The sequence below is a fragment of the Pelobates fuscus genome, chromosome 5 (assembly GCF_036172605.1).
Source record: "Pelobates fuscus isolate aPelFus1 chromosome 5, aPelFus1.pri, whole genome shotgun sequence".
In the NCBI taxonomy this organism is placed as follows: Eukaryota; Metazoa; Chordata; class Amphibia; order Anura; family Pelobatidae; genus Pelobates; species Pelobates fuscus.
Genome location: NC_086321.1, coordinates 226588092 through 226611800, shown reverse-complemented (window position 1 = coordinate 226611800; position 23709 = coordinate 226588092). Strand labels below are relative to the sequence as shown.

General features: G+C 47.0%; 1 protein-coding gene across 4 annotated transcripts in view; it reads right to left on the bottom strand.

Annotated features, from left to right (window-relative positions):
• SMARCA2 (SWI/SNF related, matrix associated, actin dependent regulator of chromatin, subfamily a, member 2) overlaps window positions 1–23709 on the bottom strand; it is a 209013-nt gene that overhangs the window by 173194 nt on the left and 12110 nt on the right. For 2 of the 4 annotated variants that reach the window (XM_063455080.1, XM_063455082.1), the window contains exon 1: window positions 7168–7390. The exons of 1 other annotated variant lie outside the window; for it this stretch is intronic. In XM_063455080.1, coding sequence (XP_063311150.1) covers window positions 7168–7175 — 8 coding nt within the window. In that variant the 5' untranslated portion in view covers window positions 7176–7390. Of the gene's footprint in view, window positions 1–7167; window positions 7391–23709 lie in introns of those variants that run through there. One more of the 4 variants, XM_063455083.1, reaches the window with a different exon arrangement.

The window sequence follows — 23709 nt, the reverse complement described above, 5'->3', positions numbered from 1 at the left end:
TCATGATGGCATCACAATCACATGACTAGTCTGGCTGCAGGGGGGCTGCCCTGGAATGTCAGGCAGGTCCCCTAATATCGAAATCAACAAATTTATATAATATATACATACACACACACACATATATATATATATATATATATATACATATACATACATATATATATAAAATTTCATTCTAAGCGTATTTTGATAAATATATTTGATCATGCAACTTTCCAAAACTCCATAAAACCTGTACATGGGGGGCATCATGGTACTCGTGGAACATCACAGAATACATATATGTGTTTTATTGCAGTAAAAGTGCAAAGTATTATGACATTCACAGTTAAATTGCCACGCAGAACTAAGAAAAATAACATATTTCTTAATTTCTCAAACCTTTTTTCGTATTAAATTATGTTTCATATATAATATTTGAAGTGAAATAAAAAAAGCCATGTTTCTCTTAAACAAAATGATATATAAATCTGGGTGCACTTAATATGAAACAGGTAAATTATGGATGAACAGACATATAGCGCACATTCTAGGTTTTGTTTTGGTTCAGATCTGCACATCAATTACTGCGTATTTTTCAAAATACTGCTTGCTGCGCACATTTAATATGTGTATAGGATACTAAAGTAGCAGTAAGCTGCATTTGTGTGATCATCTGGCCAATAACAATCAATACCTGCCAACCATGTTGTCTTATCGTTTCAGGTCAAAACTACCTTCAAAATACAAAAAGAATCCATGGGAAAAGTAATTAGACCTACATGAAGAGCAGGAAAGTTTGAGGATTAAAAAGTTTCACAATACATAACTGAACTCAGGACATTGAGCCCATACAAGAACACTTCAATGAAAATCAGCACGTGAGCTAACTTTAGTGGTGTAGGACAGCTTGCCTGCAAGGCTGTTAGATGTGCACGCAAGTTTAGCTGACAACCATTTTCAAGTGTGCACACCCTCAGTCCCACTCCATACACCATATTGCCACTCAATCTAGGGAGGTATGGGTGATTATATTTTAAATGAGAAAGAAGTATAATTATTCTGAACAGAGACAGAAAAAATTATAATTCTTCACTCGCTAAGAATGTTAGTTCAAAGGGGAAGGTAATGCTTCTCATAGTTAAGAACTGAAACCAATGATTAGCAGAACACAGCGATTGCCGCACATGTGTTTGGGGTCTCCAATGCTTCTCTATGAGAAGCTTTGGATTGGACCAGAAACCATCCATTGTGATTATCTCAGCTAAGGCAGATTGTGTTGTATTCAGAGACTTTCTCAAAATAAGTTGTATTTATTAATGAAGTGTTCCTTTTAGGCACAGCACCTGGCGGGACCGAGGTAAGCAGGGCCGGTGCAAGGATTTTTGCTGCTCTAGGCATAATAAGTTTGGCCGTCCCAGTCACTCCACCACTCCACCCACTCGTGCCAACTGACACACACACTGATCCATGCCAACTGAGTGACACACACGCACTGACCCATGCAGACTGTCACACATGAACTGACCCATGCAGACTGACACACACACACACAAGCACTCACTTACTTATTGACTTATACACACACGCACTGACCCATGCAGACTGACTTATACACACACGCACTGACCCATGCAGACTGACTTATACACACACGCACTGACCCATGCAGACTGACTTATACACACACGCACTGACCCATGCAGACTGACTTATACACACACGCACTGACCCATGCAGACTGACTTATACACACACGCACTGACCCATGCAGACTGACTTATACACACACGCACTGACCCATGCAGACTGACTTATACACACACGCACTGACCCATGCAGACTGACTTATACACACACGCACTGACCCATGCAGACTGACTTATACACACACGCACTGACCCATGCAGACTGACTTATACACACACGCACTGACCCATGCAGACTGACTTATACACACACGCACTGACCCATGCAGACTGACTTATACACACACGCACTGACCCATGCAGACTGACTTATACACACACGCACTGACCCATGCAGACTGACTTATACACACACGCACTGACCCATGCAGACTGACTTATACACACACGCACTGACCCATGCAGACTGACTTATACACACACACTGATCCAAGCAGGCTGATACACTGACCCATGCAGACTGAGATACAACACTCACTGACCCATAAGGACAAACACACACACATATATTGACCCTTGCAGACTGACACACTGACCCATGCAGACTGAGATACACTCACACTGACACACACTGACCAAAGCAGACAAAAAAACACGCCGACTTACTAACTGAAGCAGACTGACACACACTGCGAGGAACCATTAACCCTCATACCTTCATTGCAGTAACAGCTATCACTTTGCTGTTTTTGCGTTGCAGGCATCTTAACGCTGCATTCGGCTCAACACTTCCTTTCTCAGCACCATTTCCTGATATCCACCTGCCCACTTGTCTCCATGTAAACAGCAAGAGACGGGAGCAAGCAAATTATGCGCCCTTGTTCTGCCGCAGATGATGTCTCATGCCTGGGAGGGGAGCCTGGCTTTGCAGGCTAATGTTAATCCCGGACTAGTGTTCTACCGGGAGCTAGTCTACTACCATGTAAGTATTCCCTAGCGCCCGGTAACGTGGCCAGCGGCATGTTGTAAATTATTCCTGATTGATAGAGTGACGGCCTAATGAGAAATAAAGCCACTGCTGGTGCTTCCTTTAAAGAAACGCCATAGGTGGCCGCCTAATTGGCCTGCAGGTAAGTGGTCAAACTCTACCAAAACAGTTTAGATATTTACTGTAGGACAGCACCAAGGCACTCCTGGCAACATAACCGCTACTGTAGGCTATAGCGATAATAATCATACAAAAATAAGTTGTGTGCTCAAACTCCCACTACTCGTGGGCAGCAGCAATATCTATATTACACATCATCTTGCACACTATCCCAAATCCATATGCACATTTAAATAACAGGAGTTTTATTTTTAGTATCACTCCAATGGCCATTCACATGAAAGCTCACCTGGGCGTGAGCTTACTTATTTTCTGTGTGTTTTGCAAACCCTAGACTTGATAAGTCAGCAAATTGAGTTTTGAGTTGTTCTTCTTACCCCCACCTCTGCCTTGCCTACAAAAAAGGGTTGGAGTAGGTGACTGCAGTACCTAAAATGTAAATAAATTTTTTAAAAAGTTAACTTCCTGCTGAGTATGAATCCTACACGCGGTTCGCCTCAAAAAGTCTTAGGTATACCAAAAACAAAACAGCTCAGGTGCAAAGTGCCCTTTCTCAAAGTAATCTAAACATGGTCTTGCACTTGACGCAGGGGTAGGCAACCTTTGGCACTCCTGATGTTTTGGACTACATCCTCCATATGCTCTGACATGCATAAAGCTAGCAAAGCATCACGGGAGGTGTAGCCCAAAAAATCTGGCGTGCCGAAGGTTGCCTACGCCTGCACTAGAGCATTCCACTTGCAACTGAGCGCTTTCTTTTTTTGCATACCTCTCAGTCTTGATTTTACGTTTATCTCAACGGAACACTATAAAGTAAAAATTGTTAATAGCAAATTGTGCTATAACTTAAAGGAACACTCCAGACCCCTTAAGCACTTTAGCTTGCCGATTTCTCCCCCCCTCCCCTCCCATTTTACATAAAGCGCAGATTTTATTAGAAATCAGAACTTTTAAAAATTAACCTTGTTATACACCCCTGGTTGCCAATCTGACAACAGGTCCTGTAACTTTCTGGTTTGGTTAGAGCTAAATTCAAGAGGCTTGCAAAGACTTCTGAGTGAGCTGCATTTGGGACACCAGTGATTGGACAGCCACAGAAAGTCTGGGCTAGGGAAGAAGGGGAGAGCTTGCAAAGACTTCTGAGAAAAGACCTGCAGCTTTTGAGATATATTTAAGATATACCCCAATGGACAAAATGCATAATTAAATAGATGCTTGTTTTCACTTGGTGTTTAACTGCTAAAGAATGATTTAAAAAAAAAAAAAAAAAAAAAATTGAATTACCGTATATACTAGAGTATAAGACGAGTTTTTCAGCACATTTTTTGAGCTGAAAAAACCCCACTCGGCTTATACTCGAGTCAATGTCTGTATTATGGCAACTTACATTTCCATAATACAGACAAGGACTGCGCGGTCCTGTTGGGGGCTGGCTGAGAGCTGTAACTTACCTTTCCTGCAGCTCCTGTCAGCTCCCTTCTCCTCCACTGCAAGTCTCATGAAAGCCGCGGGGTCAGAGCGTTGCCACGGGTTACCGTGGCAACGCTCCGCGCGGCACTCACACCGCGAGACTTGCAGTGGAGCTGACCGGACCAGAGGAGATAGAAGGGAGCTGGCAGGAGCTGCAGGAAAGGTAACTTACAGCTCTCTGCCAGCCCCCCTCCTACACAGCTCACCCGCTGGACCACCAGGGAATGAGAGCCCCCTCCCCTCCCCCCCCCACCTCCCTGGCCATGTATCACTCTGGGCTCCATTAAAACTTCCTCTCAATGAAGTCTTTATGGTGCTGGGCAATATTTTAGCTTACGGGGTAAATGCTCAAAAACAAGAATAGAATCAAAGCAACAGGTAACTATCAGACTATATCCATCACCTGAGGGAAAAGCTTTCATATGAGTGCCAGGGGCCGAAGAAGGTGGTAGAAGGCTGAGCAGATGGGCACCATGAAGACAACTTTGGGGAAACAGTTCACCCAGTCACGTAAGACTGCACCCAGGACTTACAGACTCCATAACAACTTATGATGAAGAAGGTGCCCCTTTAAAGTGACACTATAGTGACAGGAAAACAAACATGTTTTCCTGTTACTATAGTTGTGAGAGCAGTGTTTAGCCCCCACCCCCTTGTCAGCTGTTTGAAAGGTAAGTTTACATACCTATTAGAGCGCCGCACCGGTCCCATGACTCCGTCCCCCGATTCACCTCCTTGACTGAGATCATCAGATTTGATAATCTCAGCCAATGCTTTGCCATAGGAAAGCATTGGGGGAAATTGCGCATGCAAAACACTGTGTTGGCCAATCAAAATCTCCTCACAGAGATGCATTGAATCAATGCAACTCTATGAGGAACGTTCAGGATATCCACACTGAATGTCAGTGCTGCACAACGTGTCTGAGTGACTGCCACTGGAGGAGTCCCTAGGCAGCAATGTAAACACTGCCTTTACTATGAAAAAGCAGTGTTGACATTAAAATGTCTGCAGAGACAGGCAGTAGTCACCAGAACAACTACATTAAGCAGCTGTAGTTGTTCTGGTAATTATAGTGCCCCTTTATGTAGTGCTCAGTGGGTCAGAAAGCAAATAAACGTACTGCATTTCTCACTGCTGTTTTATGTATTCCTATGGAATCAATGAAGTATAGATTAATTATGAGATTTTTAATAAACAATCATTTGTTGGTGTAATCACAAGGGCTTGGCTGAAAAAGTACCCATGTATCCTTACATGAACTATTTTTCAGAACATTTAATGTACAATACATTCTCGGATCAGTCCATGTTAAATGAATAGCAACATGAATAGCTAGAAAGCCTCAGAGAGTTTTCAGAGTTCTAAAGCTCATCCTATTTTATTGGTCTTGCACATAGTAAACAAGGAATTAAACAGGGGATCAATGCACACCAGTATTCATAGTATTTCCAAGCAAAATGAAAATCAAGCACTAACAGAGAAGCTGTCACAGCAGTACATAAATAAAAAGTAGCTCATCACTATTCGTAAAAACGTATAAGATATTGCATAAATTATAGTCACGTTTCCATTATGGCCTTCTTCTAATACCTCTGAAGCTCTTCCTCAGAGCCCAAGGCTCAGGTCCTAATCTTCCCTACCTGACCTGGTACCATAGAAACAGAATTGGCCAATTGCAAATCGTATTATTTTGCCTTGCAAGAGCTACTCCGGTATTAGTAGCCCCACAAGGAAATGGGACTTAAGAGACTCTTTAAATACACCATGCTTCTGAAATACACCACTATTACAGTTTTAACAGTTTGTTGTACTGTACTGATCATTAACCATGAGTGGGAAATCAAACATATTACGTAATTTCATCATGAATATGGTTACTACACTTTTTCTTAAACAGTTAAAACATTAATTTGAATGAACTAGATCATCTTATATGATTTGAATACCAGTGCCAAATAATTTGCTTTGCTCTGACCCTTGCAAACACTAGCACAGTGTTTTCTGAGTGTTTGTTTTTTCACATAATGATCACTACAGTGTTTTAAAACTCACAATATGCCGACAAAGTAATTCCTTGTTTCTTTTCCCATCTAAATGTCTTTGGGATATAATAATAAATTTAAAATATATACAAAATGTTAAATCACCTTCATCTGTTTTTATACCGAATTTAAAAACAGGGATTATGAAAATGTAATAGAACTACACTTCCCATGATTCATTTACAGTAGTGAAGCATTATAGGAATTGTAGTCATACAGCAACTGGTGATCTACTTGTGGCATGCTACTTCCCATCTAAAATACAGCCTTGCTTCATGGCCTGCATGCAACATGTGACTCCAGAGATCACTTGGGGCAGCTGCAGGGGAGAGTAATATCTCCCACACTGTAAGGCTGACTGGACTACTTTTACCAGACACCCCTCCCCCCCATCCTCACCGAAAAACAAACCTCATAAGGAGTTAATCAGTCATTTCACCGAGTATCTGCACTCAGTAACCGACACCCACACCAACAACTGTGAGATAAACACGAAATGCACCCCCCACACATGCAGGAAAATCTCACACTGCGAGCACAGACTGACATTAAAATAAACTCAGTGCCAGGGGTCACACACCATAACCACTGACAGCACCCGTTATAGCGGTAACCCCCCCCCCGATATTACTGAAGTTATGTGAACTAGCTGGGGCCCCTGCTGGTTTCCGGGGGGCCCTTGCCTGGCTGGCTGGCAGTGATGTGGCGGAGGAGCCTCCATGGCCAGGGAGACACATTATAGACCGGCCACAGTGCTCGCTCCTTGTGCCATGCCAGCCCGGGGGCCACACCGGCCCCTCTCCCAGCCGGCAGGGGCCATGTTTCCGCTCCCCTCTCTGGGAAAGTTTCCCCCCCGCTCGGTGCCCGCTGTGCCCGGTGTACCGGGGGCCCATGGAGAGCAGCCGCGGCCTACCTGCTCATCAGATCCGGGGCTGGAGGGGGGTCAGCGGTAAGCGTGAGGCAACCTTCCCCTGCGAGTGTGGAAGTAAAGCAGCTTCAGGCCCTGCTCGTGCTCCTCCCCCCCTCCGTCATGTCATCGTGATCAAACATGTCTGAGTGTCTAACTCTCACTTCCTGGTTCAGCTCCGGCTCACAAACTCAGGCAGTGTGTGCAGGCCTGCTCCTTCCCCCTGTGTGTAGTCACTGCATTCACTGCACCCACAGCTTGATACAGAGCAGCCAGAGCATTCACTGCACCCACAGCTTGCTACAGGACAGCCACTGCATTCACTGCACCCACTGCTTGCTACAGGACAGCCACTGCATTCACTGCACCCACAGCTTGCTACAGGACAGCCACTGCATTCACTGCACCCACAGCTTGCTACAGGACAGCCACTGCATTCACTGCGCCCACAGCTTGCTACAGGACAGCCACTGCACCCACAGCTTGATACAGGACAGCCACTGCATTCACTGCACCCACAGCTTGCTACAGGACAGCCACTGCATTCACTGCGCCCACAGCTTGCTACAGGACAGCCACTGCATTCACTGCACCCACAGCTTGCTACAGGACAGCCACTGCACCCACAGCTTGATACAGGACAGCCACTGAATTCACTGCACCCACAGCTTGATACAGGACAGCCACTGCATTCACTGCGCCCAGAGCTTGATACAGGACAGCCACTGCATTCACTGCACCCACAGCTTGCTACAGGACAGCCACTGCATTCACTGCACCCACTGCTTGCTACAGGACAGCCACTGCATTCACTGCACCCACAGCTTGCTACAGGACAGCCACTGCATTCACTGCACCCACAGCTTGCTACAGGACAGCCACTGCATTCACTGCGCCCACAGCTTGCTACAGGACAGCCACTGCACCCACAGCTTGATACAGGACAGCCACTGCATTCACTGCACCCACAGCTTGCTACAGGACAGCCACTGCATTCACTGCGCCCACAGCTTGCTACAGGACAGCCACTGCATTCACTGCACCCACAGCTTGCTACAGGACAGCCACTGCACCCACAGCTTGATACAGGACAGCCACTGAATTCACTGCACCCACAGCTTGATACAGGACAGCCACTGCATTCACTGCGCCCAGAGCTTGATACAGGACAGCCACTGCATTCACTGCACCCACGCCTTGATACAGGACAGCCACTTCATTTTGCATCTACACCTTATACAGGACAGGCTGTGCCAACATATAAGACAGGCAGGTTTTTTTCCCCCACTTCAACACAGGACAGGCTGTTCCCCATACCTAGACACAGTACAGGATGTGCCCCCGCCTGGACACAGATCAGGCTGTGCCCCTACTTTGACACTGTCAGGTTGTACCCCCACGTCAACACAGATCAGGCTGTGCCCCTACTTTGACACTGTCAGGTTGTACCCCCACGTCAACACAGATCAGGCTGTGCCCCTACTTTGACACGGTCAGGTTGTACCCCCACGTCAATACAGATCAGGCTGTGCCCCTACTTTGACACTGTCAGGTTGTACCCCCACATCAACACAGATCAGACTGTGCCCCCACCTGAACACTGATCAGGCTGTGCCCCCACCTGGACACTGATCAGGCTGTGCCCCGACCTGGACACTGATCAGGCTGTGCCCCCACCTGGACACTGATCAGGCTGTGCCCCCACCTGGACACTGATCAGGCTGTGCCCCCCACCTGGACACTGATCAGGCTGTGCCCCCACCTGGACACTGATCAGGCTGTGCCCCCACCTGGACACTGATCAGGCTGTGCCCCCACCTGGACACTGATCAGGCTGTGCCCCCACCTGGACACTGATCAGGCTGTGCCCCCACCTGGACACTGATCAGGCTGTGCCCCCACCTGGACACTGATCAGGCTGTGTCCCCACCTGGACACTGATCAGGCTGTGCCCCCACCTGGACACAGATCAGGCTGTGCCCCCACCTGGACACAGATCAGGCTGTGCCCCCACCTGGACACAGATCAGGCTGTGCCCCCACCTGGACACAGATCAGGCTGTGCCCCCACCTGGACACAGATCAGGCTGTGCCCCCACCTGGACACAGATCAGGCTGTGCCCCCTCCTGGACACAGATCAGGCTGTGCCCCCTCCTGGACACAGATCAGGCTGTGCCCATACCTTGACACAGACCAGACGGTGCCCCCTCCTGGACACATCCATTTGTGCCCCCACCTGGACACAGGTCAGGTTGTGCCCCTACCTCGACACACGGCAGGCTGTGCCCCCACCTGGACACAGGACAGGCTATGGCTAGGTTTATAAATAACATTTATCTTGTGTCCTTCTTAAAAGAGACGCTACATCCACCTGTACAATGCCTGGGCAACTTGTGAGATAATGTATGCATCCAAAGTGCCACTGTTTAGGAGGGACAGTCCTTGTTTTGTGCCCCTATCTCTCTGTCCTTCTTTCTTAAGCACGCTATGTTGTTGGTGTGTATGACAATTTTGCTGTAATAAAATTGACAATAATGTTCAATCTATTGTTCCGGTAACATTTTTTATTGTTACATTCCCCCTTTTACAGTATTTTAAAGTGTTGCGGAATATATAGGCACTTACTAAATTCTAATAATAGTAATTTGTCTTTATAGCAGCACTGTCAATATTCAGTATTTCATAAACATATACTCATTGAACGTGTTAGAAACTATTACAATTCAAACAGAACTGAGATCATAAGACAAAATAGGAACTTCAAACAAATAAAGCAGCGGGAGCTGAAGATGGACCCCAGGATTAAGATGATAATACCAAGGGACAGCTTCAGATAAGTGTACCTCTATCTAGCTTGACCCTCTGGCAAACATTGTAAAAGCAGGCATATCACCTTGGGGGGTCTTTGCAAAATATGCAAAGAATCCAAAAGTGACAGTTGCTGTACACCAGGCATCTCAATCTCTGGTTTCCAACAATAATAATTCCATGAATTCTTTAAGTGCAATAAATGGCAAGATAATAATGGGCATTCTAGCTAAAGGAGCATCGATCTTTAGATCCCCCAAACGGCACTCAGCTCCTGAATCTGAATTACAGGAAGTGCAGAGAGCCTTGGACAGGAGCGCCTCAGATTGGCTTAGTGTGGTCAGCTGATGCTCTAAGTCAATCAGTAGCTTCCCATTAATAAAAAGGTATGTTTTTTTGAGCTTGAAGCAGGGCTTTGTCAGCTCTTTAATGTGGCTGCCGAGGAAGCTTTGAAGGCGGCCACTGCTGGTAACAGTGGCGTACCTACCACGGTTACAAGGGTTGCAGCTGCGACCGAGCCCTTCACTCCAAGGGGCCTGGCCGCAGCCATGACCCCAGCGAACGTGGGCCGCCTGGATACCTTCTGGGCCAGTGTACAGCCGCAACAGCCCGAGTCTGCAGTTCCCGGGTGTCTGGCAGGGGGGGAGAGCTACGCTGCTTCCATCCTGCCTGTGCGTAGCGTGGCCAAGCGGTCTGACAGGAAGTGCTCACTGTTAGAGCACTTCCTGTTGGACCAGGAACCGCGTCGAGAAGCAGGTACAGAAGGGGGGAGAGATTTAGGAATGGGATGCGGGGAGGGGCGAGAGGTGGGTATGGGACACATGGAAGGGATGAGGGGGGCGAGGAAATGGGACACATGGGGGGCCTGAGAGCGTGAATGAGACGCATGGAGGAGCTGGGGGGAGCGAATGAGACACATGAGAGGGGGAGCCCCATAGAAATATTCGCACCGGGCCCGATGGTTTCTAATTACGCTTCTGGCTGGGAATACTGGAGCCGTCCACCCTGGGGAGCAAGGAGGCAGCATGGAGGCAGTGTGCAATGCTCTTACTGCAGCTCCTCTCTGCTTCCTCATTCTGTTTCATGATGCCGAGAGCAGCCCCACTGGACCCCAGGGAAAGACCCACTCAGCTCTACTAAAAGTAGGGAGGCTGAGTGGGTTTCAATGAGAGAGAGAGAGAGAGAGAGAGAGAGAGTGTGTGTGTTTTGTTTTTTAAGCCTGTCAGAGTGAGTGTGTGATCCTGTGTGTTTATGCCTGTCAGAGTGAGTGTATGATCGTTTGTGTTTATGCCTGTTAGAGTTAGTGTATGTAGCGGAGAGCCGATCTTTCACAGCTATTCTCCACTAGAGATCCCAGTGAGGCTCAGGAACAAGGTGATGATAAGTCCACAGGCAAGGTTTCTAGCAGGTAGAGTAATACAGCAATATCCCCATCGCAATCCCAATAACTGGACGACACACAGTTTCAGGAGTAGAACTGACAAGCTTTATTCCACAGTTCCTTATAAAGCCCTCTCCCATGCAAGGGAGGAGGTTCTATCACTTAAGACATTATCCAATCTGTGAACAGTAACCTCCCACACATCTCCTCCCCTCCTCTAGCATCATAATCCCCTTATCATGTACATAGTTTTACCCAAGTTTTGGATGTACCCTAAATACTTGGGGTACATCCACAAATCCAATATCTCCAGATAGCCCTAGTCTGGAGGAACAACATATTTTAAAATCAGCCCATTCGGATAAAGCGTTCGGGAGTTATGGGACTTTAAAGTATTGACCGACCGCAGGGGTAAAGTATCCGAAAACAGTTCCATGCATTTTGGCCCTGCGGTCGGTCACAAACAGGCGAATACAAACGGGTGAAGTATTGCTGTTAAGTGGCCTGACGGGGATTCGGATGAATCCCCTAGTTCGTGGGGTTCTTTCTACCGAACGGTGGGCCGTTCGGTAGTTTCCCCACGAAGTATTAGGAGTCTGGAGATCTCAGCGGTGGTTGCCTAGTCAAGTGTCCGATTTCGGTTCCAGACACTCGACGGCAAAACACCGCTGTTCGGCAGTTTAAGATGGCCGCCGCCACGTGTTCGTATCCCGAATGGCGGCCACCCAGAGGACAAAGACCACACTGCACGAATAGGTAATTACCCGTTTGCAACATTCTTGCAAACGGTAATTGAAGGCACACTTTGCACAGGGTGGTCTGGTTGTTCGGTAGTTTCATTCCCTTGTTTCATTCGAATGATTCTACCGAACAACCAGAGGAATACAGTACTTTACACACATTCAACTGCCAATATAACCAGATACAATGATTTCTATGCATGTTCACACACATTAAACTAGCAATATGACCAAATACAATTATTCCCATACATGTTGTAGGACAGCCCGATACCAATCCGCTACACTGCTCCCCCTTGCCCACAAGCCGGCATACACAGTCTGATCCAACACGGATCGGCTTGGGGATGTCCGGGGGCTCACGGATCATTTCTCTAAGTCAGTTTGTCTTGACAACCCGTCAGCATTTCCATTCTGCTTACCCGGCCGGTACTGGATATTAAAGTCAAAAGGCTGTAGCGCCAAACTCCAGCGCAGCAGCCTGGCGTTGTCCCCAGCCACCCGGTTCAGCCAGACTAACGGGTTGTGATCCGTGAGCAAGGAAAAGGGCTGTCCATATAAATAGGGCTGCAGTTTCTTTAGGGCCCACACCACAGCCAGGCACTCCTTTTCGATGGCGGCGTAGCTTACTTCTCGAGGTAACAGTTTGCGACTGATGTAAGCCACTGGATGTTCGCCGCCATCGGCCCCGACTTGACTCAGTACTGCCCCCAATCCAAACATAGAAGCGTCTGTGTGAACAAGAAAACATTTAGTTGGATTGGGAGCTGCCAAGACAGGGGCATTTATCAGTGCATTTTTCAATTGTTGGAATGCCTGCTCACACTCCGGGGTCCAGTTTACTTGGCAGGGAAGGTTCTTACGGGTCAGGTCAGTAAGGGGTTTGGCCAGGGCGCTATAATTGGGAACAAACTTCCTGTAATACCCCGCTGTCCCTAGAAACGCTAAAACCTGGGTCTTAGTCCTAGGGGTGGGCCACTGGGCTACAGCCTCTACTTTGGCGGGTTCGGGTTTCTGTTTACCGCACCCTACTCTATGTCCCAGGTACTGTACCTCAGCCATTCCGATACTACACTTGGCCGGCTTCAAGGTACCATTGAATCGTTCGCAGAGCCCGTTCGTCTGGGGGTGGTAAGGGGCACTGATAATAGGCTTAATGCCACAGATCCTCCAGAGGTGTTGGGTGAATTCTGCGGTAAACTGGGTACCCTGATCCGAGATAATCTCCCTGGGTAATCCCATCCGGGAGAATATCCGCATGAGGGCATCCGCGACCGTTTCAGCGTGGATGTTGGTCAGAGCCACTGCCTCTGGATACCTGGTGGCATAATCTACTACCGTTAAAATATACCTTTTTCCTGACGGGCTAGCTTTATTGAGGGGGCCTATCAGATCCACCGCTATTCGGCTAAAAGGTTCCTCTATTATGGGTAAGGGGTGAAGTTTAGCCTTCCTGCGATCTCCCCTTTTTCCCACTCTCTGGCAGGTATCGCAAGTCGTGCAATATCTGCGTACTTCCTGGCTAATCCCTGGCCAGAAGAAACTCTGGGTTAGTCTGTACCTGGTGCGACTAACCCCTAGATGTCCGGATAGCGGAATATCATGCGCTATCCGGAGTAATTCAGCCCGGTACCGCTGCGGTACCACTAATTGTCTCCTCGCTATCGGGTCTGACCCCGTAATCTGCTTGCTTGTTTCCCTGTACAAAAGTTGTTTATCCCAGATAAATCTCTCTCCCTCCGCCACGGGGGGACCCGTGACAACCTTGTCCCTATACACCTGAAGCGTGGGGTCTGTTGCAACTTCAGCTACAAATTCATTAGGTGGAGCCCAGGGGACACATTCTAGAGGGGGGGTAGGGTTGCTTACCTGGACCTCCGGCAGTGTGTTGTGGTCCTGGATGCGGGCCTGTTGTCGGGTGACTACAGGGTTGACCTCCCCTGTGGTGGGCGACTGGGGCTCAAAAGCAGAAGTGAGCCTCCCCAGATCGTTCCCCAATAAAACCTCCGCCGGTAAATGCGGCATCAACCCCACCTCCACTTCCCCTGCCCCCGCTCCCCAATGTAAATGTACCCTTGCTGTAGGTAGCCGGTACACTGCTCCCCCAGCTACCCGGACGGCAACAGTTTTGTTCAGTTTTGCCTGATCTGAAATCAGGTGGCTCTGTACCAAAGTGATGGTGGCTCCCGAATCTCTTAACCCCCGGACTGCTGTACCATTCAGATATACGGTCTGTCGATGGTGCCGTAGATTGTCCACATTGGCCTGGACAGGATCTGCCTCGTGCAGTACCTCCCATTGTTCCACAGTGGTAATGGGGACTGCGGAACCATACGGGGTGGCAACTAGGTCCTGGTAGTGGTGGGCTGCGGCCGCCCTGGGTGGAGGTGGGCCTGGACGAATCCAGGTGGAACGGTCCCGCAGCTGTGGGCATTCCCTTTTATAATGTCCCCACTTCTGGCAGTGATGACAGGGGCCAGCGGTGGGTTGTCGGAACCGGGGCTGTGCAGCGGGTGGTGGTGGTGGTGGTAGTGGTCTCGGTGGAGCTGGGGTGTAGGTGGTTCCCCCGAATGTTTTAAAGGTTGTTTTTGGAGCTGCAGGTTTTTGTTGCCTGCGTGCATCCAGGTAGTCATCTGCTTTTCTAGCAGCCTCGGTGAGGGAAGTAGGGTTTCTGTCCCTTACCCATTCCTGGACCTCACTGGTTACTCCCTCATAGAACTGCTCCATCAGCAACATCTGTATTACATCCTCCATAGAACGTGCCTTGCTAGCTTGCAACCACCCGAGTGCTGCCCTCTGTAATCGGCATGCCCACTCTGCGTGCGAGTCCTTCTCTGCTTTCTTTAAATCCCGGGAATCTCCGCCGGTATGCCTCGGGTGTTATAGCATACCTGGCGAGTATAATTTCTTTTACTTTACTGTAATTCCTTATTTCGTCATTAGGTACAGTCCGATATGCCTCTGCTGCCCTCCCGGTTAACCTTCCGGACAAAATAGGTACCCAGTCCTCTGTGTTAATTTTATGCAGTGCACACAGTCTCTCAAAGTCTTGCAGGAAAGCGTCTATATCTTCCTCTGCCTCCACATATGTTTTAAAAGCCTGGTACGGTATTTTAGGCTTACCTTCCTGTGGCACACTACTTGCAGAGCTTTGTTCTGGAACTGTTGTCGCCTGTGTCCTTAGGATGAATTCTTGTACCTCGGACACTGTCCTGGTAATAATTTCTGCTGGGGGATTTTCCCCATAAAGGGATAGCTTGAACTGAACCTGCCTCTGGAATTCCGATTCTTGTGGTGTTCCTCCCAGCTCCCTCTGTGCCGGAACTGAATCGCCCTCCATTCTGTACTCTGCCATGAGTTCTGTAACAAGTACTGCTTTCTTCTTATTGCTGGCTTGTATACCCCTTGCCTCTAGGAGGTCCTTTAGCGTGGAGCGTTTTAGCGCAGAAAAATCAATCTCCATCCGTACTCCATTTATGCTTGTTCCTCTGTGAGTTTGGATCCCAGCGCTGCCAACCAATGTAGCGGAGAGCCGATCTTTCACAGCTATTCTCCACTAGAGATCCCAGTGAGGCTCAGGAACAAGGTGATGATAAGTCCACAGGCAAGGTTTCTAGCAGGTAGAGTAATACAGCAATATCCCCATCGCAATCCCAATAACTGGACGACACACAGTTTCAGGAGTAGAACTGACAAGCTTTATTCCACAGTTCCTTATAAAGCCCTCTCCCATGCAAGGGAGGAGGTTCTATCACTTAAGACATTATCCAATCTGTGAACAGTAACCTCCCACACATCTCCTCCCCTCCTCTAGCATCATAATCCCCTTATCATGTACATAGTTTTACCCAAGTTTTGGATGTACCCTAAATACTTGGGGTACATCCACAAATCCAATATCTCCAGATAGCCCTAGTCTGGAGGAACAACATATTTTAAAATCAGCCCATTCGGATAAAGCGTTCGGGAGTTATGGGACTTTAAAGTATTGACCGACCGCAGGGGTAAAGTATCCGAAAACAGTTCCATGCATTTTGGCCCTGCGGTCGGTCACAAACAGGCGAATACAAACGGGTGAAGTATTGCTGTTAAGTGGCCTGACGGGGATTCAGATGAATCCCCTAGTTCGTGGGGTTCTTTCTACCGAACGGTGGGCCGTTCGGTAGTTTCCCCACGAAGTATTAGGAGTCTGGAGATCTCAGCGGTGGTTGCCTAGTCAAGTGTCCGATTTCGGTTCCAGACACTCGACGGCAAAACACCGCTGTTCGGCAGTTTAAGATGGCCGCCGCCACATGTTCGTATCCCGAATGGCGGCCACCCAGAGGACAAAGACCACACTGCACGAATAGGTAATTACCCGTTTGCAACATTGTTGCAAACGGTAATTGAAGGCACACTTTGCACAGGGTGGTCTGGTTGTTCGGTAGTTTCATTCCCTTGTTTCATTCGAATGATTCTACCGAACAACCAGAGGAATACAGTACTTTACACACATTCAACTGCCAATATAACCGGATACAATGATTTCTATGCATGTTCACACACATTAAACTAGCAATATGACCAAATACAATTATTCCCATACATGTTGTAGGACAGCCCGATACCAATCCGCTACAGTGTATGATCCTTTGTGTTTATGCCTGTGAAAGTGAGTGTGTGTGTGTGTGTGTATAAGCCTGTCTTAGCGAGCATGCAAGCCTGTCAGTGTGCTCGGGCGAGAGCCTGTAGTCGGAGTGTGTGTATGTGAGCCTGCCAGAGCGTGTGTGTGTGTGTGTGTGCGCGTGTGTGTGTGTGCTTTTACATACCTGCCCCCTTCAATCGCATGAGGAAGGTGTTTTTACTCATGCCGTGCCACTTTTGCCGTGGCTGGTACCACCTCAATGGCTGAGATTATCAATCTTTATGATCTCAGCTAAGCCAATGCTTTCCCTTAGGAAAGCATTGGGAGGATTTTGTGCATGCGTTGCAAATGTGCCAATCCGCATCTCCTCATAGGAATGCATTGAATTAATGAATCTCTAAGAGGAACATTCAGCGCCTCCATGCAGAGCTTGGAGACACTGAACGTGGGTGCTGCAAACTCTCTAGTGGCCGCCTGAGTGACTGTCTGTCTGTTTGCTGAAAAGGCAGTGTTTACACTGCAAAGCCTGCATGGACAGGCTATAGACACCAGAACATTAAGCTGTAGTGGTTATGGTGACTATAGTATCCCTTTAAGAATTGCTTTTTTTCTCGTTAAAAATGACTGGCTCCTAACTTTTTTTAGCTGGCTCCTAGATTCCAAACAAATTTGTCAAGCCCTGGCTTAGAGCGTCAGGTGATCGAGGAGGGGCATGATGATTAAAAACTATTTGTTTATTGAATAGTGGGTGGAGGGCTTAAAGGTCACCAAAACAACTGTAGCTTAATGAAGCAGTTTTGGTGTATAGATCATGTCCCTACAATCTCACAGCTCAATTACCTTCCATTTAGGAGTTAAATCACTTTGTTTATGCAACCCTAGACATATCTCCCAGCATGTGGCTTACACAGCCTTCCTAAACACTTCCTGTAAAGAGTCATCTAATGTTTACACTTCTTTTATTGCAAATTCAGTTTAATTGTGCTTGCATAAATACTTCCCCCATGGGTGATGCTGGTTGTCTTCATGCATAGAGTGAATACATCCAGCATCAAGCGACCAAAAGTCACATAAGGACCCAGAAGTCCTTCTAGTGGCAGTCTGGTAGACAGCAACAAGAGGTGGAGTTAACCCTCAAAAGGTAATTATTACAGTTTATTTAAAAAACTGCAATAATCACCAAGGGTTAAGGTATCTGGGACACTGCACACAGACCACTTCAGTGAGCTGAAGAGGCCTGGGTGTCTATAGTCAGGGCCGGCGCGTCCATAAGGCGGCACAGGCGGCCGCCTTAGGGCGCACGGGCTCTGGGGGCGCAAGATTTCAGTGACCGGCAGGAGGGAAGCTCTCCCTCCTGCCGGGCCACCATCTCGGCCCCCGGTGCTGTGTGCGGCTGTGCTGAGATCAGACGCGGCGAGGGAGCTCTAACCTCTCTGCTCTGCTCCCTCGCGCGCTGCCTGTCTGCTGATACCGCGGGAGCCGGAATATGACGTCATATTCCGGCTCCCGCGGTATCAGCAGACAGGCAGCGCGCGAGGGAGCAGAGCAGAGAGGTTAGAGCTCCCTCGCCGCGTCTGATCTCAGCACAGCCGCACGCCGCCCAGCAGCCCCACTGGACCCCAGGGAAGGATTCATCATCCACACAGCTCTCCAGGTAGGGAGGCTGGGTGGAAAATATTTATTTATAAAATAATTAGTGAGTGTATGTGTGTGAGTGTATGTGTGTGAGTGTGTGTATGTGTGTGAGTGTGTGTCTGTGTGTGTGTGAGTGTATGTGTGTGAGTGTATGTGTCTGTGTGTGTGTGTGTGAGTGTATGTGTGTGTCTGTGTGTGAGTGTATGTGTCTGTGTGTGAGTGTATGTGTCTGTGTGTGAGTGTATGTGTCTGTGAGTGACAGAGTGTGTGTGTCTGTGAGTGACAGAGTGTGTGTCTGTGAGGGACAGTGTGTGTCTGTGAGTGACAGAGTGTGTGTCTGTGAGTGACAGAGTGTACGTCTGTGAGTGACAGTGTGCGTCTGTGAGTGACAGAGTGTGTGCTTCTGTGAGTGCAGCGTGTGCGTCTGTGAGTGACAGAGTGTGCGTCTGTGAGTGACAGTGTGTGCGTCTGTGAGTGACAGTGTGTGCGTCTGTGAGTGACAGTGTGTGTCTGTGAGTGACAGCGTGTGCGTCTGTGAGTGACAGAGTGTGCGTCTGTGAGTGACAGTGTGTGCGTCTGTGAGTGACAGAGTGTGTGCGTCTGTGAGTGACAGAGTGTGCGTCTGTGAGTGACAGAGTGTGCGTCTGTGAGTGACAGTGTGTGCGTCTGTGAGTGACAGAGTGTGCGTCTGTGAGTGACAGAGTGTACGTCTGTGAGTGACAGTGTGTGCGTCTGTGAGTGACAGTGTGTATCTGTGAGTGACAGAGTGTGTCTGTGAGTGACAGAGTGTGTGCGTCTGTGAGTGACAGCGTGTGTGTGTGAGTGCGTCTGTGTGTGTGCATGTGAGTGTATGAGTGTGTCTGTCAGTGTATGATGAGTGTGTTTGTCAGTGTATGAGTGTGTGTCTGTCAAATCAGTGAGAGTATGTTTGTCATTGAGTCTGTGTGTGACTATCAGTGTGTCTGTCAATGAGTGTCAATCAGTGTGGGTCTGTCAGTGTCAATGAATGAGTGTGTGTCAGATCAATGAGTCTGTGTCTGTCAGTGACGTCTGTGTGTTTGTCATTGAGTGTGTGACTGTCAGTGTGTACAGAGTGTAGCGGAGCGCGGTACAGGAGCTTCTGTTTCCTGTACCTGGCCAGACTGACAGGAGGTGCTCACAGAGAGAGCACTCCCTGTCAGTTCGGCCGGGTACAGAAAACTGAAGCTCCTGTACCGCGCTCCGCTCCGCTACACTCTGTACACACTGACACACCAGGAAGGGGAGTGTGACAACTAAAGGGGTGTGGGGTGCACCAAGGGACAGGGAGGGAATGGGAGAGAAACACCAAGAGACAGGGAAAAGAGGGGGTAGGGGAGAAGAACACTAAGGGACAGGGAAGGGACCATTAATGGTCAGGGAGGGGAGAGGGGCTGGTTAAGAGGCACATAGGTGAAGATGTTTTTTTTGGGGGGGAGGGGGGGGGGCGGAAAAATGCATCTTCGCCTATGTACCTAAAAATCCAAGCACCGGCCCTGTCTATAGTGTTCCTTTAAAACCAACTATTCAAGAGGCAGGGAGTTGTGGTCACCAGAGGAGACATAGTGATAGCACTTGCTGAATGACTGGGGAAATTAAAGTGACAAATATGATGTAAGCACAGCATGCACGCTTGATAAGATAATATGATCAATGCCAACCACTCAACCAGGAATGTGCTCATGCATAGCGAACTGAAGCAGGTCATGCATAATTCAACTGGGTTATTCACTAAACTTGGAACTGAGCAGGGAATTGCAAATAAAATGCCATGGTATCTGAACTGAACTAATTGTCAAGCTCAGCCACTGAATATATTCTCTAAATGGTCAATTAAAACACTTAAAATCTAGGTTGAAAAAAGGTGTCTGAATTGCTATTATTTTGGTCTAAAATTTGTAATTCAGTTTTGAATTTACAACACTTCCTCCTTTGTCTGTCTTCAGGTGACAGTGTCATTGATTTTTTATTTTTTTTGTCTTTGGGGTCTCAAAGTAGCACAACACAATAGAAGTATCCTGTAGCACTGGAATTTGGATCTTATGAGACCTGGGACATTTGTGAGATATGCATTTCTTGCATATATATACATATATCATTTTTTTCGGAGGAACACTCCAAGCACCATAACAAGTGTAAGTAGTCAAACCATTTGGTAAAGGTTTGACTTCTTCCCTGGAGACCTCCCTCTGACAGCTTAATGGCCAACCGCGATCACCTAAGGGGTTAGCTCAGGAGAGCTAATGGAAGCTTCACGCAGGAGCTTCTGTCTCTCCATAGAGGAAATAACAGATACCCAGTGGACCCAGGTATGGAATTAAACAGAATTACATTCTGGGGGTACCACTGCTCTCTTGCACCATAACCCCTGCATCATGCTGTAGTGGTTATGGTGCTTGGAATGCTCATTTAAGTTAGTTGCTTTAGAGTTTTTCTTCTTTTGCTTAAAATATTCAGCTTCTCCAGGGATCAGAAAGCAGTTGTAATTTTCCAGGTAGTCCTTTTACTTCCATTGTTCTGAATGTGAGCACTGGGCATTGCCCAACAGGGGTTTGTGAGATAAGTAATATAGTATTTGACACTAAGTACAAGTACAAACATGAATGAAACTTCCATGCAAGCTAGTAGAAGCTGCAGTATGGTTTTCATTCATGCTTTTCAGAAACCAATAAATGGTAGCATAGATATGTATATTGTGTACATGTCAAGCAAGAACACTCCATACAAGTACCTGAATAGGCAAGCGGAAGCCTTCTGTGATGCATGCAGTGGTGTATTTTGGATTTGTGCTGCCCTAGACATGACAAAACTCGGACATCCCCTAATTTAAATTTGCCCCACCCTGTCCTGTCAAGGCCACACCTCTTCCTGTTAAAGACCAACATGCACTTTGACTGACAGACACATGCCCTCACTGATGCATGCACTGAAATACACATTGTTTGACCAACACACACTTTCATTGACAGACACACACTGACACACCCACTGTTAGGCTGAAAATTACTGACAGGCACACACTCAGGTACACTGACATACTCTAACTGACAGAGACACACACGCACTCACTGATTTGACGCACATTCACTCAGACACACACTCACTGACAGACACACTCACTCACAGACACACACTGACAGACACACACATTCACAGAAAGACAGACACACACTGACCGACATAAACACATTGACTGACACAGGGCTTGACAAAACCCAGGAGCAAGGTCGCCATAGCGACTAAGGATTTTGTCAGCCCATTTCCTCCACCCCCGTGCAGCTCTCTGCAAGCCAGGAGAAAGTAAATGGAACTGTGATTTCTTACTCTTGGCGCTGAGACCGCGTAGTGGAATTGTAAGCTGACATGGCACAAGGTAAAGACGGCTCTGTTTGACACCCGCCTCTGGTCCCCATTCCAAAGAGCCGGCCACTTTCCCACCCACTCCCCTATGCAACCTCAGAAGTATTTACAGTTTCCTTCACTTCCGTCCGGCGTGCAGAGAGCTGCACAGGGATATAGGAGGGGAGGGGGTGTCTTTATCAGCAGCAGCAGCACACTCCCATCGGCGGCAGCCTGCTGCTGCCCAGTCCCACTGGACCCCAGGGAAGCTACTGTCATGTGCCCAAAAAGGTAGGAAACAGGAGGGTGGCTAAAAATATGTATTTTCTATTTTTTTTTTGTATCTGTGTATATCTATAACGTGTGTATATCTGTAACGTGTGTATATCTGTAATGTGTGTATATCTGTAATGTGTGTATTTGTGTGACTCTATGAATCTTTGTGTATATATCTATTTGAGTGCATCACATATTTTTTTTTTAAATAATACTTTGTTACTTTGTTGTTTGTCAGTTAGTGTGTGTGTGTCTGTGAGTGAGTATGTGTGCATATATAGCCTGTCAGTGTGTGTGTGTGTATCTGTTTGTCAGTGTGTGTGTAAGTTTAGCTCACCAGCCCCATCCGATCGTATGGGAACCGTGTTTTTACTCGCCTTTTTCCTATGCCTTGCTTGTCTTGTCGCATCTGGCCTGCCTCCATAGCTGAGATTATGAATCTTAATTCTCCCAGCCAATCCAATGCTTTCCCAGAGGAAAGAATTGTGAAGCTATTAAGCATGTACTGCAAAATGCGATATTAATCAATGCATATCTATAGGGAATGTTCAGCATCTCCATGCAGAGCGTGGAGATATTAAATGTAGATGACACTTTAGTGGCCATTTGAGTAATGGCCACTAGAGGTGTTACCAGGCAATAATGTCTTTGAAAAGGCAGTGTTTACGTTGAAAAGCCTGCAGCACAGGCTATAGACATCATAACAGCTACATTAACCCCTTCAGGACGGAGTCAATAGTGCACGTTCTGATCAAAACAAAACGTAAACAAAAACTGGAATTTGCGCTATATGTCTGTTCAACCGTAATTCACCTCTTTCATATTAAATGCACCCACACTTATTATATATCATTTTGTTCAGGAGAAACAGGGCTTTCATTTCATATAAAATATTTATATATGAAACAATTTATTATGAATAAAATAAAAAAAACGGAGAAATTTTAATTTTTTTTTTAAATTTGTAGTTTCGCCTCACATTTTAGCTGTAAATGTCATAATACTGTTAGGTTTTACTGCAACAAAATGCACATATTTGTAATCAGCGATGTCTCACGAGTACAACAGTACCCCCCATTAACAGGTTTTATGGTGTTTTGGAAAGTTACAGGGTCAAATATAGAACGTTCCATTTTCAAATTGAAATTTGCCAGATTAGTAATGTTACCTTTAAGACGGTGTGGTAGCCCAGGAATGAGAATTACCCCCATAATGGCATACCATTTGAAAAAGTAGACAACCCAAGGTATTGAACTTGGGGTATGTTTAGTCTTTTTTAGTAGCCACTTAGTCACAAACACTGGCCAAAGTTAGCGTTCATATTTGTTTTTGTGTGAAAAAAGCAAAAAACTAATATTTGGCCAGTGTTTGTGACTAAGTGGCTACTAAAAATGACTGGACATACCTCATTTGCAATATCTTGGGTTGTCTACTTTTGCAAATGGTATGCCATCATGGGGGTAATTCTTATTCCTGGGCTACCATACGGTCTCAAAGGCAACATAACTAATCTGGCAAATTTTAATGTCAAAAAAATGAAATGCAAGCCTTATATGTAACTCTCTAACTTTCCAAAACACCATAAAACCTGTACATGGGGGGTAATGTTACTCTCGGGAGATTTCACTAAACACAAATATTAGTGTTTTAAAACAGTAAAACATATTACAACAATAATATAGTCCATAAAAGTGCCAATTGTTTGTAAAAAATGCAAAAAAACGTCA